This window comes from Kogia breviceps, chromosome 15, assembly GCF_026419965.1.
Source record: "Kogia breviceps isolate mKogBre1 chromosome 15, mKogBre1 haplotype 1, whole genome shotgun sequence".
Taxonomy (NCBI): Eukaryota; Metazoa; Chordata; class Mammalia; order Artiodactyla; family Physeteridae; genus Kogia; species Kogia breviceps.
The window spans coordinates 85,576,633-85,590,770 of record NC_081324.1 but is presented as its reverse complement, the minus strand read 5'-3'; the positions used below and the strand labels follow the sequence as shown (position 1 = coordinate 85,590,770).

The following is a 14,138-nucleotide window of genomic DNA, read 5'->3' as shown; positions in this document are numbered from 1 at the left end:
TAAAATAAGTAAATGCCCAGAAGTGCCACTGCTGGCTTGCATGGTAAATGTTTGAATTTCATGTTTGAATTTCGAAGAAACGGCCCAACTATTTTCCAGATTGGCTGTACCATTTTACATTCCCACCAGCATGCACGAGAAATCCATTTCTCCAAATACACACAAACATTTGGCAGTGTGTGTGTGTGTGTGTGTACACGCACACATAAATATATATACAATAAATGATTATATACGTACACTTATAAATTTTAGCTATCTTAATAGGTGTGTAGTTATTTTCTCATCTCATCTTGGTCTTAGTTTGCATTTCCCTAATTGCTAGTAATGTACAACATCTTTTTCATATGCTTACTTGCCATTCATATTTTTCTTCAGTGAAATGTCTTTTCTTGTTTTCCCAGTCTTGCCAAAATACACCTTTTTAAAAATATTATTGAACTTTGATTTTTTTTCGTCAGATATGTTGTTTGCAAATATTTTCTTTCAGTCTATCATTTCTTTTCACCTTCTTAACAGAGTCTTTTGCAGATTAAATATCTTTAATTTTGATGAGGTCCAATTTATCTTTTTTTTCTCTTTTTATGCATCAAGCTCTCAGTGTCAAGTTTAAGAACTGCTCACCACGTCTTAGGTCCTAAAGATGTTCTAGGTTTCCTGATAAAAGTTGTATTAGTTTACATTTTACATTTAAATCTGTGATCCATTCTGACTTAATTTTTGTAAAAAGTGTGACGTGTAGGTCAAGGTTCATTTATTTTGCCATTGATGGCCAATGACCCCAGCACCATACATTGAAAAAGGACTGTGTGCTTTTTAATGAAGACATGATACACCTCTGCTGAGTAATTTTCTTGTGGACAGTCTTCCGTTAGTCTGCCACTGCCACGTCACCCTAATAATTGAGACTTTCCCAGGTTTTAATGTGCTAACACTCTTTCTCAACAAGTTAAAAAAAATAGGTGTTAGTCTCAGCATTTTTTAACCCCAAATTTGATGTCAAAATACTTATATCTTCTTCTTACACCCTCTTGTTGCATGCATTTGACCTTTCAGCTAGTCCTCTCATTTCTGCAAAAGAAAGCGACACCCTCCTCCCCTTCAACGAGAACACAAGGTCTAAGCGGCCATGTCACTGTCCTCTCTTTATACTGGTATCCCTGCTGGCCCACTCCCTCCCTTTAGATTTGGGCTGTACTTCTATGCATGTACATGATTTGTCCCTCAGTCTCACGCCAAAGGCTTTCTGACATTAGAAACGATTTTTTCTCTTCTTGAATATACGACTCCCGAGCACCTGGCAAAATCTCACCTGCTGCATGCCTGCAACCGCTGGCCGACCCCAGGGCAAGCATCTCGCAACGAGCAAATCAGTGATGAACTAACGATAGTCACGAGGGCACTGACCACCGCGTCTTCTTGTTTGACGATGCCCTGATGACAGCTTTGTCGCCAACTACAGCCCGCTGAGCTGAGAATGTTCCTGGGCCCCATGAAGGCCAAAAGTGCCAACCTCTCTGCAAGTGGAACATGATTTCATCCAGCCTCTCCTTCCCTAGCTGGATGGCGCTGCCCACCCTGATATTATTGGTGGCACGGTGGTCACCTAGTTGCATTTGGAAATGAAACTTCAAGACTCGCTTCTGATGGGTCCACAGACATCTTAAAGTAACCCCTGTGAGAAAACTGAACCTTCGGGACAGAAGCTGGTATCCTCATTTGAACAGGAGTTCCAATCCCATGACACAGTCTGACATCTCTGAAAAGCATAGCAATTTTCCCATGATGCTTGGTCTTCCTGATCTATTTCTTCAATGTAGAAAATAATCTGCACTTTGGATCAGCTCAGGCAAATTACATACCTCACGTGAACTTTTAAGTTCCTAGTAAAATGAAACTAACACGTTTGCCTTCAAAAGCTTAAATCTGGCATTAATCCCCCCAAAAGAAGTATTCTCCAAAAGAAAAATACTAGCCCATAAGGATAGCTTGCATGTAATACTGCCAACCAATTAGCTTTGACTATAAATAATGACTCACCTCTGCACTGTGAACTTGAGTTCCTCAGAAAACACTGGTTTCTTCCAGGAAGGTGATATCTGCTCTGACGATGTGACCTGTCACAGGAAGAGAGTTCACAGTGAGAACAATCTTTTTTTTTTTTTTTTTTTTTTTGCTGTACGCGGGCCTCTCACGGCCGCGGCCCCTCCCGCCGCGGAGCACAGGCTCCGGAAGCGCAGGCCCAGCGGCCACGGCCCACAGGCCCAGCCGCTCCGCGGCCCGTGGGATCCTCCCGGACCAGGGCGCGAACCCGCGTCCCCCGCATCGGCAGGCGGACTCCCAACCACTGCGCCACCAGGGAAGCCCGAGAACAATCTTTGTATGATGTCAATGGCCTCCTCGGTCTTCTATGGCTAAGTAGGAAGACGAAGGAAAGAAAAAGAAAGACGCTGAATTAGGTCAAAAAGCAGTTTACAAATGAAGTAGAGAAATCTGAGCTGTATTTCGTTAGTGATGTCGTATATATGTGAAAGGAATTTGTTCTGTAATTTGCAGGAAATGACTCTCCATGGTACATGACTAATGTGGTAGCATCCTTGGAAAGAGCCTGCATGCTACATATGAGTGTAAAGTGGAATTTGCATGGGTGATTACTTGCATATGTCTAAAATGTATACGGATGGTCTTTTATACCCTCTTCTCTCACTCAGAGTTCATTTTTGGTGAGCAGCCAGGACCCTAGGGCCAAACATCACTTCTTTTTAACTCTCATGCCCCTTCCTCCATCCTTGGGTAAATCTGCCACGGAATCCAGGTCTCTACCCACTTAGACTCTCAGCCTCCTGGCCTCAGAGCTGGGATCCATTGAAGTCCAAGTAATACAAGGGTTTGGGCAAAGTCAGCTCGATGTGACCACAGAAATTAATTCAGGGATCCCCATGCAACCCACAGGGACAGGAAACTCTCTCTGAGGAGGAAACCTGATGCTAATGCAAGAAGCTGGGAGACCAAGAACCCAGGGGCTGCCCAAGCTGTCTGCACAAGCCCGCACCAGAAGGGAGAGAAACCCACCCGGACCGTGCAGCCTGCTCACAAACCCTGGGGTTGAGAGGCGGCCTCCCCACAGCCATCAGGTCTTCTGTCCCACGCTCTTAGATCCGGGACGCTGGGCTTCCCGAGAAGCCCCGCTCCAGAACCGACACTTGCATCTCATTGGGCATATTCATGTCATGTGACCATTCCTTTCTGCAAGGGTATCTGGGAATTGTAGTATTTTTTATCCTGAGCTGGGCATACTGGGTTGCAAACACAACCTGGATTCTTTAAGTGAAGAAGGGAGGAAAATGATTACAGATAAAGTAGCATTAGAGTTGGCCACATTAATAAACAGCCCTACTAGGAGGCGATCGCCAAAACAAAAACCGATAAAGAGTTTTAAATGGCTCCCCTTAGGAGCAAGGCTAGAAATAGGGAGAAATGGAGAAGGACAATTTTGCTTTTTAATATATGCCTTTCTGGATGATCGGTGTTTGATTCTAAATAAATCACATGTAGTCCCATGAGCTGAGAGAATTTAGCAATCCTTCCATTCAATGTGCAGTTTCCTCATCCCTGCGCCCATGTGATACTTGCACTTGACATAGTTGCTCCGGTTACACAGCTATTTCCTCTGATCTGGACTACTGGTTGGCTTGAAATAGAATCAAAGTGTTTCTTTTTTTCTGTACAGCCTCCTTGGATGAGAATATTTATCTGCACTGGAAGTGGGAGGGGGGTTTCGAATAGTGATGAAGACAGAACTTTCTCAAGATGAGGACGGTTTTATACACTGAGTGTTGGCCCAGTTGTGGAGTGACTCTTTCAAACAGCAGATCTTAGAAGATTTATGTTTCACCTGATGTTGGCACCTTAGTTTTTTTCATGGAAGGGCCTGCTTAGCTGAACATAAATTACAGGGACACCACAAGCTCCAGTTTGTTTAAACAGCTTGTTAAAATCTATCCTCCTCATATGAGGATGTCAATTTCTAAAGTCTGCAAGTATGCAGTCAAGATTATGCCTGAAAAGCACCTTAAATTGCCCATAAAGAACAGAACAATTCCACCTCTTAATAAATCCAGAATAGCCAGCTTTTTCTGGAGTGTTGTGTCAGACTATTGTTTCTTTGGCCCATCTCTAGATGAACTTGAGTTTAGGCACATTTAAAAAAACAACAACAGCAGGTATACATACACACGCACACAACTTGTGCATACACACACAGAGACTGAAAGCTGTCTCAAGACTAGGCTGATAGAAGGAGAATTTCAAATTTCAAGGAAGGTGGATTTCTGAAGAGCAAATGCAACTTTTTAACATCAGTTGGTGGTGTGTCTCAGTATCTCTATAGAAGTGCGTCAAGCCCAGCTTAAAGAGTCTCAGGAAGGAGAGAAAAAAAGATTCCCATTGAGTTGGATTTAGTTTTTGACCATCAGCTCGTGCAGGGGCCGGAGTGGAACCTGGGCAGGGAAGCAAGACGCAGAGATGCCCTGGCCCCGCTGCCAGTGCCTTTAACCCATGCGGCCCTGCAGACCCTTTGCTACTGCGCAGGCGGCAAAAAAACCACATTTTCGCTTTCTGTCCTCCTGTATCCGCACCCCAGGACCCTGGCAGGAGCCGTGCGCCGCCAGCGTCCCTGCAGGGCTAAAGCCTGGCCCCTCGCAGGTCCCCAGTGCCACCAAAGCCAGTGCTGGGCGAGAAAGGGCGCTTGATGCCACCTGCGCCAGGAGCTTGGAGACCACTCTCCCGCCCCACCCGCCGAGTCGGCGCGGTGACCCCCGCCCCAAGTGTGCACAGTGAAAATAACAGTTGTCATATCACCAGCTGGTCTGCTAGTGAATGCTCCAGGCGCTGGGCTGTGTCCGACGTGTCCGTGACATTCCCTCCACTCCAAGAAGCCACGCGTTCCCCTGGGGTGAAAGGCTGCAGGTAGGGGACTCCTGGGAAGCCCGGTTCTGTTCCAGAGACTCGCACCCACCAGCGTCTCTGGGCCCGACAACCCCTACCTGCAACCCCCAAATCACATCGGACCGAATCTGGGGTGTCAGGGGGAGTCCGCGAATTCTGCCAAGCTCGGGTTTGCTGTAGCCGCGTTGTGAGCGCGCCTGCCTCGGTGATCCACGAGCAGCTCTGGGAACTGGGGTTGGGCAGAAGGGGTGCGAAAAGCCAGGCTCTCCGCCAGTCCCAGTTTGACAAGGTGCAGATGGGGGGTTGAAGGTGATCCTATGATTGGCGGAAAAGGGGGTTCACATAACCGGACCCCGCTTACTGGATCCCAGGTGTTATAGTGTGTTCAGTGTGGGCTGGGGGTAGACCCCACGAAAGCCCGAGTGGGCTGCAGTGAACGCATGCCCTCAGCCACGCCCCCTCCTCACCTCCGGGATCGGAACGCAGTCCGACTCCAGGTGCTTCCGATGGCTTCAGGTAGGGGTTCTGAAGATCCTGGAACGGACACGTTTGCCCCAGCCCCCCACGAGGCTGACCCAGGGTCTGCCCATCCAGGGAAGGGGCCCCGCAGAGGCGCTGCCTTTGGCAGCAGCGCCCTCTCCAGATTTCCCCAACAAACCCCAAGTTCAAGCGACCCCCGCCCAAGGGCCGGCGCAACAGACGGCCCCGCCCCTGCCTTACCTCTGCCCGGCAGGGTGGCCCCGCACAGCCCCGGGGCCCTGTGTTTGGAGCGCATCACGCAGCCCCCAGGTTCACGCCTCCCGCCCGCGGCCCCCGCGGCTGCCCCCCCGACCCCGGGGCGACCCGGGCAGCCGAACTGGGCGGGTCCGGCTGCGTCTCCGAAGGTCGTGCCGGATCCCCGCTGGGTGGTCGTGGCCCCGGCGGCTCCGGCTCTGGCGGCTGCTGGGGCTGGATCCCACAACTTTTCTCCAGCCTCTGTGGCCTCCTGGGCTCCGGACCCTCGGGACTTCCCGGCAGCGCCCCGCCCTGGCCCCGCCCTGGCCCCGCCCCTTCCCTGGCCCGGCCCCGCCCACGGGTGCCCCGCCCCGGCCCCGCCCCTCCGGAGGTGGTGTGAGAAAGTGCGCCCACCCGCGGGAGAGCATTCCTCTACGCCGCCAGAAGCTTCGGGAGAGAAAGAGGCAAGGGGAGAGGGGCGGTTTCCACAGGACCTTCAGAAATTCGCTTCTCTGCCACTTAACCCTACTTTGTGCACCTTCTTGCCTTCCCTCCCCGCTGCGTAGCCCTGGTGAGTTCTGATACGGCTCACCAACCCTGCGGGAGGGGGAGGGTGGTCGACCCTCTTCGACATGTTCGGATGTCTGGAATTAGAATGGGGTAAAAACTCTGTGTGTGCGTGTAAAAGCACACAATTCTATGTGGCCACACGGCACTGGGAGATCGTGGTTGCCTCAGGAAGGGGACTGGACGGTTGAGACTGGGGAAAAAATAATTCTACTTGCCGGCCAGGAGCAGAGCGCAGCTAAGAAGACACTTCCAACCAGAAAGGTTAACTGTAAAATACTGATTCTTATAGTTCTAGTAGCGAGCAGAAGATTAATTTTTAAACGAAGTACGCTAATTACCCAGTTCTCCACTTCATGTGGCTACGCGACCCAGGGGAGAAGACTCAGTGGCCGTAGCTGCCCGTGGCCACACGTAGCAGCAGGGACGGCTCTTTCTGGCATGGTTTGTCACAGGATATTGCATCTAGTTCCCCGTGCTGTACAGTAGGACCTTGTTGTGTCCCCATTCTATATATACTAGTTTGCATCTGCTAATCCCAAACTCCCAATCCTTCCCTCCCCTCCCTCCCCTCCCCCTCGGCATGCACAAATCTGTTCTCTACCTCTGTGAGCCTGTGTCTGGTTCGTAGATAGGTTCATTTGTGTGATATTTTAGAGTCCCCATGTAGGTGATATCATATGGTATTATTTGTCTTTTTCTGTCTGACTTGCTTCACTTACTATGATCATCTCTAGGTCCATCCAGGTTTGCTGTGGGCATTGGAGCTCTGAATTCAGATGTGCTGTAGAGGGTGGAGGAGGGGACAAGAAGACGAGTCATTAATGGGAGCTAGAAGGAGCTGGGTGACGGAGCTGGGACCCCTGACATGGCTGGGAAAGGGTTCCTCATTTTCATCTCCCCCCGGATGTGCCCTTGGATGCTGAGAGCTCAGAAGCCCGGGAGAAATTGCCTCTCACCGCCTTCTCCATCGCTGATTAAGGAAGCAAGTGTGCCTTTGGGGTGGATTAGAACATTCATGGAGATCAGAAAGATACACAGAGCTAGGGTACGAGGTAGGATGGGGCAGAGTTAGCATAAACAAGGAGTGTGGAGGTAGGGAGCCCAGGATTCGGACAGTGGCTCATTTCATGAGAACCCAGGACCGTTCCATTTTCTGCCGCCATGATTAGCAGGTTGGCTTGTCATGTCACCATGGTGAGATTGTACCTGCAGGTATCTTGTCTGTTTTCCAGGCAGGTGGAGGGGAGCAGGGCACAAGGACAGAAAGCCTGCCTGTGGGGTTTATTTAGGACGGGATGTCCTCCCCAGCAGACGTCTAACCAGCCCCTGGGTGGCAGGCCCACCAGTGCCTACATCCGGGGTGAGACCACCGTGATGTCTCTGCAGGCTGACGTTATTATGCTGTGCAAAGCGGGGCTGGGGCAGGGCAGGACCCAGGGGAGGCGGGGGAGGCGGGAGGGAGGAGGGGCTTTGCCAAGCTGGCCGCTGCCTGGCGTCCAGCAGGAATCATTGTCCCACCCGTGGCGCTGGCTGCTGAGAGGGGGCGGGAAGGAGGGGGGCCGAGGCGGTCCACGGTGAAGGAGGAAGGAAGTCGGATTCATCCCCCGCCACCTTGCATCGGTCATAGTTTCACCCTGTGAGCGTGCATCCCGGCGTGCACCGGGATGCCGAGCGGTCCTCAGCCCTGCAGCATCCTTCATCTCCGGCCAACAGGGGCGCCCAGGGCAGGGAACAGGGGCCACACCTCATGGCCCTTCCGAAAGGTGTGCCAGGCTGTGGCCATGAGGCAGGGCCTGGAGAAAGTCAGATGGGCTGCACCCTCATGACGTCAGTCCAAGTGCTCCCGGGGCCAGGTGACATCCCTACAACACCCAGACTTCCCTCCATCTCACCACTGACTCGCTGGCACCAAACGAACTCCAAAAGTGAAAATCAGATGACCTACTGTATAGCACAAGGAACTCTACTCAATAATCTGTAATAACCAATATGGGAGAAGAGTCTGAAAAAGAATGGATATATGGGGACTTCCCTGGTGGCACAGTGGTTAAGAATCCACCTGCCAACACAGGGGACATGGATTCCAGCCCTGGTCCGGGATGGATCCCACAGGCCGCGAAGCAACTAAGCCCGTGTGCCACTACTACTGAGCCTGTGCTCTAGAGCCCACGAGCCGCAACTACTGAGCCCACGTGCCACAACTACAGAGCCTGCACACCTACAGCCTGTGCTCCGCAACAAGAGAAGCCACCGCAGTGAGAAGCCCTCACACCGCAGCAAAGAGTAGCCCCCACTCGCTGCAACTACAGAAAGCCTGCACACAGCAATGAAGACCCAACACAGCCAAAATAAATAAATATTTATTTTTTAAGAAATAATGGATATATGTAGATGTATAACTGAATCACTTAGCTGTACACCTGAAACTAACACAACATTGTAAATCAACTATAATATAAAATAAAAATTAAATTTAAAGAATCAAATGATTCCAAAAAGATCAGGCTTTGGTTACCTCCCTGTCAGATTATTTGACATATATGGTTTTATTTAAAAACAACAGGGCTTCCCCGGTGGTGCAGTGGTTGAGAGTCCGCCTGCCGATGCAGGGGACACGGGCTCGTGCCCCGGTCTGGGAAGATCCCACGTGCTGCGGAGCGGCTGGGCCCGTGAGCCGTGGCCGCTGAGCCTGCGCGGCCGGAGCCTGTGCTCCGCAATGGGAGGGGCCACGACAGTGAGAGGCCCGCGTACCGCAAAAAAAAAAAAAAAAAAAAAAAACTCTAGCCCTTTGCTGACTCTTCATTTGGAGCTGAACAGGAATTAAAAGCTGGCTTGTGCAAGCATGAGCGATGTAAAGCTGACATGTTAGGTTTGCATTGTAGATTCAAAGACACAGGAGGTGTTTTCTGTTATTTTAAAAAGAGGAATAAGGTTTATCAAAATTATATCCCAGTGGCTGAAGGAGGTGTCTGTGACGTGAAATGCCTTTTGGCTTCTCTTTGAAAGGAACATGGATATTAAAGAGAGCCCTGTCCCCAGGGACCTCCTTTTTTCCCTCCCCTGCAACAGGTAAATTCTAGCAAACTTTTTTTTCCTTTGCTCTGGACCTTTATTTATTAACATTTTTTAAGTGCGGTTAATTTGCAATGTCATGTTAGTTTCAGGTGTAAAGCAAAGTGATTCAGGTATACACACACACACATAGATATGTTCTTTTTCAGATTCTTTTCCATTATAGGTTATTACAAGATATTGAATATAGTTCCCTGTGTTCTACAGTAGGTCCTTGTCATTTATGTATTTTATATATATATATATATATATATATATATATATGGTGTGTGTCTGTTAATCCCAAACTCCTAATTTATCCCTCACCCCCTATATCTCTTTGGTAACCATAAGTTTGTTTCCTATGTCTGAGAGTCTATATTTTGTAAATAAATGCATTTATATCTTTTTTTAAAGATTCCACATATAAGTGAAATCATACAATATTTCACTTTCTCTAACTTCATTTAATATGATAATCTCAAGGTCCATTCATGTTGCTGCAAATGGCATAATTGTATTCGTTTTTATAGTTGAGTAATATTCCATTGTATATATGTACCACATCTTTATCCATACATCTGTTGATGGACATTTAGGTTGCTTCCATGTCTTGGCTATTGTGAATAGTGCTGCAATGAACATTGCGGCACATGTAACTCTTTGAATTATGTTTTTCTCCGAGTATAGGCCAAGGAGTGGGATTGCTGGATGATAAAGTAACTATTTTTAGTTTTTTAAGGAACCTCCATACTGTTCTCCATAGTGGCTGTACCAGTTTACATTCCCACCAACAGTGTAGCAGGGTTCCCTTTTTCTTTGCACCCTCTCCAGCATTTATGATTTGTGACTTTTTAACGATGGCCATTCTGACCAGTGCGAGGTGATACCTCATTTTAGTTTTGCTTTGCATTTCTCTAATAATTAGCAATATTGAGCATCTTTTCATGTGTCTGTTGGCCATCCGTCTGTTTTCTTTGGAGAGATGTCTATTTAGGTCTTCCACCCATTTTTTTATTGGGTTGTTTGTTTTTCTCATAGTAAAGCTGTCTGAGCTCTTTGTACATTTTGGAAATGAATCCCTTGTCGGTAGCATTGTTCACAAAGATTTTCTCTCTAGGTTGTCTTTTCGTTTTGCTTATGGTTTCCTTTGCTGTGCAAACCAGCGAGCTCTTTTTTTATTGGTGGTGGTCCCAAGAAAAGTGGAGGAACGGGTGGAGAGCGTGGGGAACCTCTCACAAGGGTCTCGGGGCCGCCGAGGAAATATGAGGCCTTCCTCAGCCCACCTTCCCCTCTTCAGCCTCTGCTCCTTCCTTCCCCAGCTCCACACGCGGTGTGGCCTCAGCCTGTGTAACTTTCTCTGTGGTCAGTGTACCACCTCAAAATTATTTCACACACTTTCCGTGAATCATATTTCGGCAAAAATCCCTCTGTTGGAAATATCCCCCGACCTGGAGACAGCCTGCTGCTAGAGGGGACCCAGGGCACCCGCCCTCCATCTGTGAAACGAGGTTGTCGGGCGAGGCGACCCCCAAGATTGCTTCCGGCATGAATATTCTGTTGTCCTAACTTAGAAGTCCATAGTCTGATGCTCTATAATGTGAAGAGAGTCTTTAGTTTGCTACATTTTCAGACATAAGGGGCAACGCTATGAATACCCTTATTTAAAATCTTAAGCTTCCAAGTCTTTATTTTGGAAGCTATTTCAAGTTTCCCACATTCTCCAAAGAAATCTCTTCTTTAGTGAGGAAAAGGGATCTAGAAGGGAAGGAAAGAGAAAAAAAATGCAAGTTGGGGCCAGACAGCGCTGTCTGAGGATAGAGGTACCAGATTTAACAAAGAAAATAGAGGACACTCAGTTCACTTTGAGTTTCAGATAAACAACAAATAATTTTAGTGTGAGTATATCCTATGTAATATTTGGGATATACTTATACTAAAAAAACCCCAAAGTTGTCATTTCTATGAAATTCAAATATAACTAGATGTCCTATGCTTTACAAAAATTCTGTGCTTGGTAAATGCTACTGTCCTGTTATTCATTCAGTAAGTCTTGCAGAAATAGTTTATTTTCTAGTCCATAAGACATAACCGAGTATAAAACACACTCATTTCTTTTCTTTTTTTTTTTGCGGTACGCGGGCCTCTCACTGCTGAGGCCTCTCCCGTTGCAGAGCACAGGCTCCGGACGCGCAGGCTCAGCGGCCATGGCTCACGGGCCCAGCCGCTCCGCGGCACGTGGGATCCTCCCGGACCGGGGCACGAACCCGCGTCCCCTGCATCGGCAGGCGGACTCTCAACTGCTGCGCCACCAGGGAAGCCCCACACTCATTTCTTTAAGACAAATATTAATGGGGGAAAATCCAAGTACTTCACATCATACACAGTTGGGAAATGATTTTAAAATTGTTTTGTAGGAAAAATATATAACGTTGCTCATGTAAACACAATATGCTGTATATTATATATGAGGAAACAGTTCTGGAGTTGAAATAATAGCCAACCAGTGCTGAAAAATTATAAAATCACATAGTTAAGAGAAAGACATCAGCCAATAATACTGGAATACAGCAGAAGAAATACCACAAATATGCCAGTAAACTGAACTTATTCCTTATATGTATCATTATGAAAACAAAGGGCCAGTATGGTAGTTCATAGAATACTGGTAACTAAAAAGCAAAGCGCACTATAAAATAAATGACATTAGTATGAATTCCTATACTGTACTTGTAGTCAGGGTAAATCAAGCAACAAAGCCAACAAAAATATAAATTTTGAATGAATTCTCACCCAGGTTGTCAGATTAATGTAGACAAAATCAGTATTTCAGTAGAAAACACAGACAGGGAATAAAACCCAACTTAATGAAATTCCAAGGCCATGCTCATCCATGCAGAAAAAATATCTATCTCCCCCCAAAATGTATATTTCTATTAGTATAGAACAGGCAATAAGGGATCATTAAATTAAATCTGGGAAAAGCTAGCTTGATCAAGAACTTGCAAGAATTTCTATTACTGTTTGAGACATACATTGCAGCAGGAATAAATATAAACCAAACACAGACAGGAAGTAACCCCAATGCTATCTGTAACTGTCTGGGTATCCCAGGTCTTAATATTTATGTGAAGCAAACCATCCTAAGATGTGGGGTTGCTGTCTTTACTCTGACGTTTCGGGTCTGCATTCTTGGCCACTGGGAACCACAACATGGCTGCCATTTTGAAATACACTATCCAGCTCATATCAGAGTGGGAGGGAGGGAAACACTCGCTTTCAACCTATAGCATGGGTTGCCTGGATATACGGTAATTTTTAGATGAGTTGCTTTTGAGAAAAAGCTAGCAAACATATCACAACTTGAACGAAGTGGGAGGTGAAAATATTTGATTAGGGAGGTAGATCGGCAACAAAATATAAACAGTTAGAAAAAACTGGTATATGTCAACTGCAATTATATGTCAACTGCAATTATATGTCAACTGCAAAATTCTTAATTCAGCCATAATTATAAAGAAAGACAAAACCACAGAATTCTCTAACAACTTTCAGAGAAACAGTCAGAAGCTACTGACATGAATATTTACATAAATAAAAGGAAAAGCTAGCCAACATTTACATTCCACCTTTATCTCAACATTTAAATCAGATTTATTCTTATCCTGTATCATGTCATCATAAATTGGAGTTTGTTTCTAAAAAAAGGCAAATGATGTTCTCGTAATATTGATATATGTATTTGTATTTAACGATTAAAAGGACTGTTGATTTTTAACCATGAACCTGTGAGTGCTGTTACTGAAAACTATATTTGGTAGGCAACGTTTGGAAAACAAACAGATGACTTGACTTTAATGATATAAACTAGGTTTGCCAAAGGGCATTGATTTTACTCAAGAACTTAGGATAATTAAACTGCTGAGTCTGATCTCACAAATCTAGCTGTGGTCAATTCAACCAGGATAAAAAGACTGAACAAAATCCACCCCCCTCCCTTTTTTTTTTGTGACCCAGGCCAATAAGAGCACTGTCCAGGTAGACAGTGGAATATTGAACAGTAGCACTGGCCAATTTCTGGATCATCCAGGAGGCAAAGTTTTTAAAGTATTTAATCATCTAACACATCACCCCAGAGAGCTAATTACAGTGCATTTAGACAGCTTGGGAACTTTTATTTTCATTTTGCAGAAGGAAACAGTAAAGGTCAATTGCGATTGCTCTATGCCCCTACATTACTGCATTGTTCCCCCATCTAAAAACTTCTCAGAAGCCTTTTGTGATCCTGACTGCCCGCACTCGAAGCATTCCCCCCCCACCCCTATCCTCCAGTGCCTTCCTCTCCTTCTGGAACCCGGGAGCAATAGACGTTTCTTCTGCAGTGCCTCTCCAGCGCCCTCTACTGACAAAGCTTCAGTGTCAGCTGGTAAAGGGGAAAAAAATAAGGGCCCAGATTCATTTTTGCAGACTGTACTATACAGGGTTCTCCAGAGAAACAGAACCAATTGGATATACGGAGAGCTGTATAGGAGATTTAGTACAGGAGTTAGCTCCCCTGGTTCCAGAGGCCTAGAAGCCCCACTATCTGCCGTCTGCAAGCCGGAGAACCAGGAAAGCTGGTAGTGTAATTCAATCCAAGTCCAAAGGCCTGAGAACCAGGAGTTCCAATGACCGAGCGCAGAGGGGAAGATGGATGTCCCAGCTCCAGAGGAGAGAACTTGCCCTTCCTTTAACCTTTGTTCTGTTTGGGCCCTCAGAGCAGAAGAGGATAACCATCCCCGTGGGTGACAGTGATCTTCTTAGTCTCCTGGATCAGATGCTAATCTCTTCCAGAAATACCCTCACAGACAGACACG

The 14,138-nt window shown here is 46.9% G+C and overlaps 2 protein-coding genes across 2 annotated transcripts in view; one reads left to right on the top strand and one right to left on the bottom strand.

The window, feature by feature from the left end:
- The window catches only part of LOC136792738 (uncharacterized), an 87,752-nt gene extending 82,030 nt beyond the window's left edge, over positions 1–5,722 (bottom strand). Inside the window, exons 1-4 of the mRNA XM_067015693.1 lie at positions 5,415–5,722; positions 5,046–5,176; positions 4,861–4,949; positions 2,041–2,117 (exon numbers count right to left, since the gene is read on the bottom strand). Coding sequence (XP_066871794.1) covers positions 2,041–2,117; positions 4,861–4,949; positions 5,046–5,176; positions 5,415–5,722 — 605 coding nt within the window. The remainder of the gene's footprint in view (positions 1–2,040; positions 2,118–4,860; positions 4,950–5,045; positions 5,177–5,414) is intronic.
- LOC136792680 (uncharacterized) overlaps positions 1–14,138 on the top strand; it is a 506,767-nt gene that overhangs the window by 415,810 nt on the left and 76,819 nt on the right. The gene's annotated exons all lie outside the window — the stretch shown is intronic.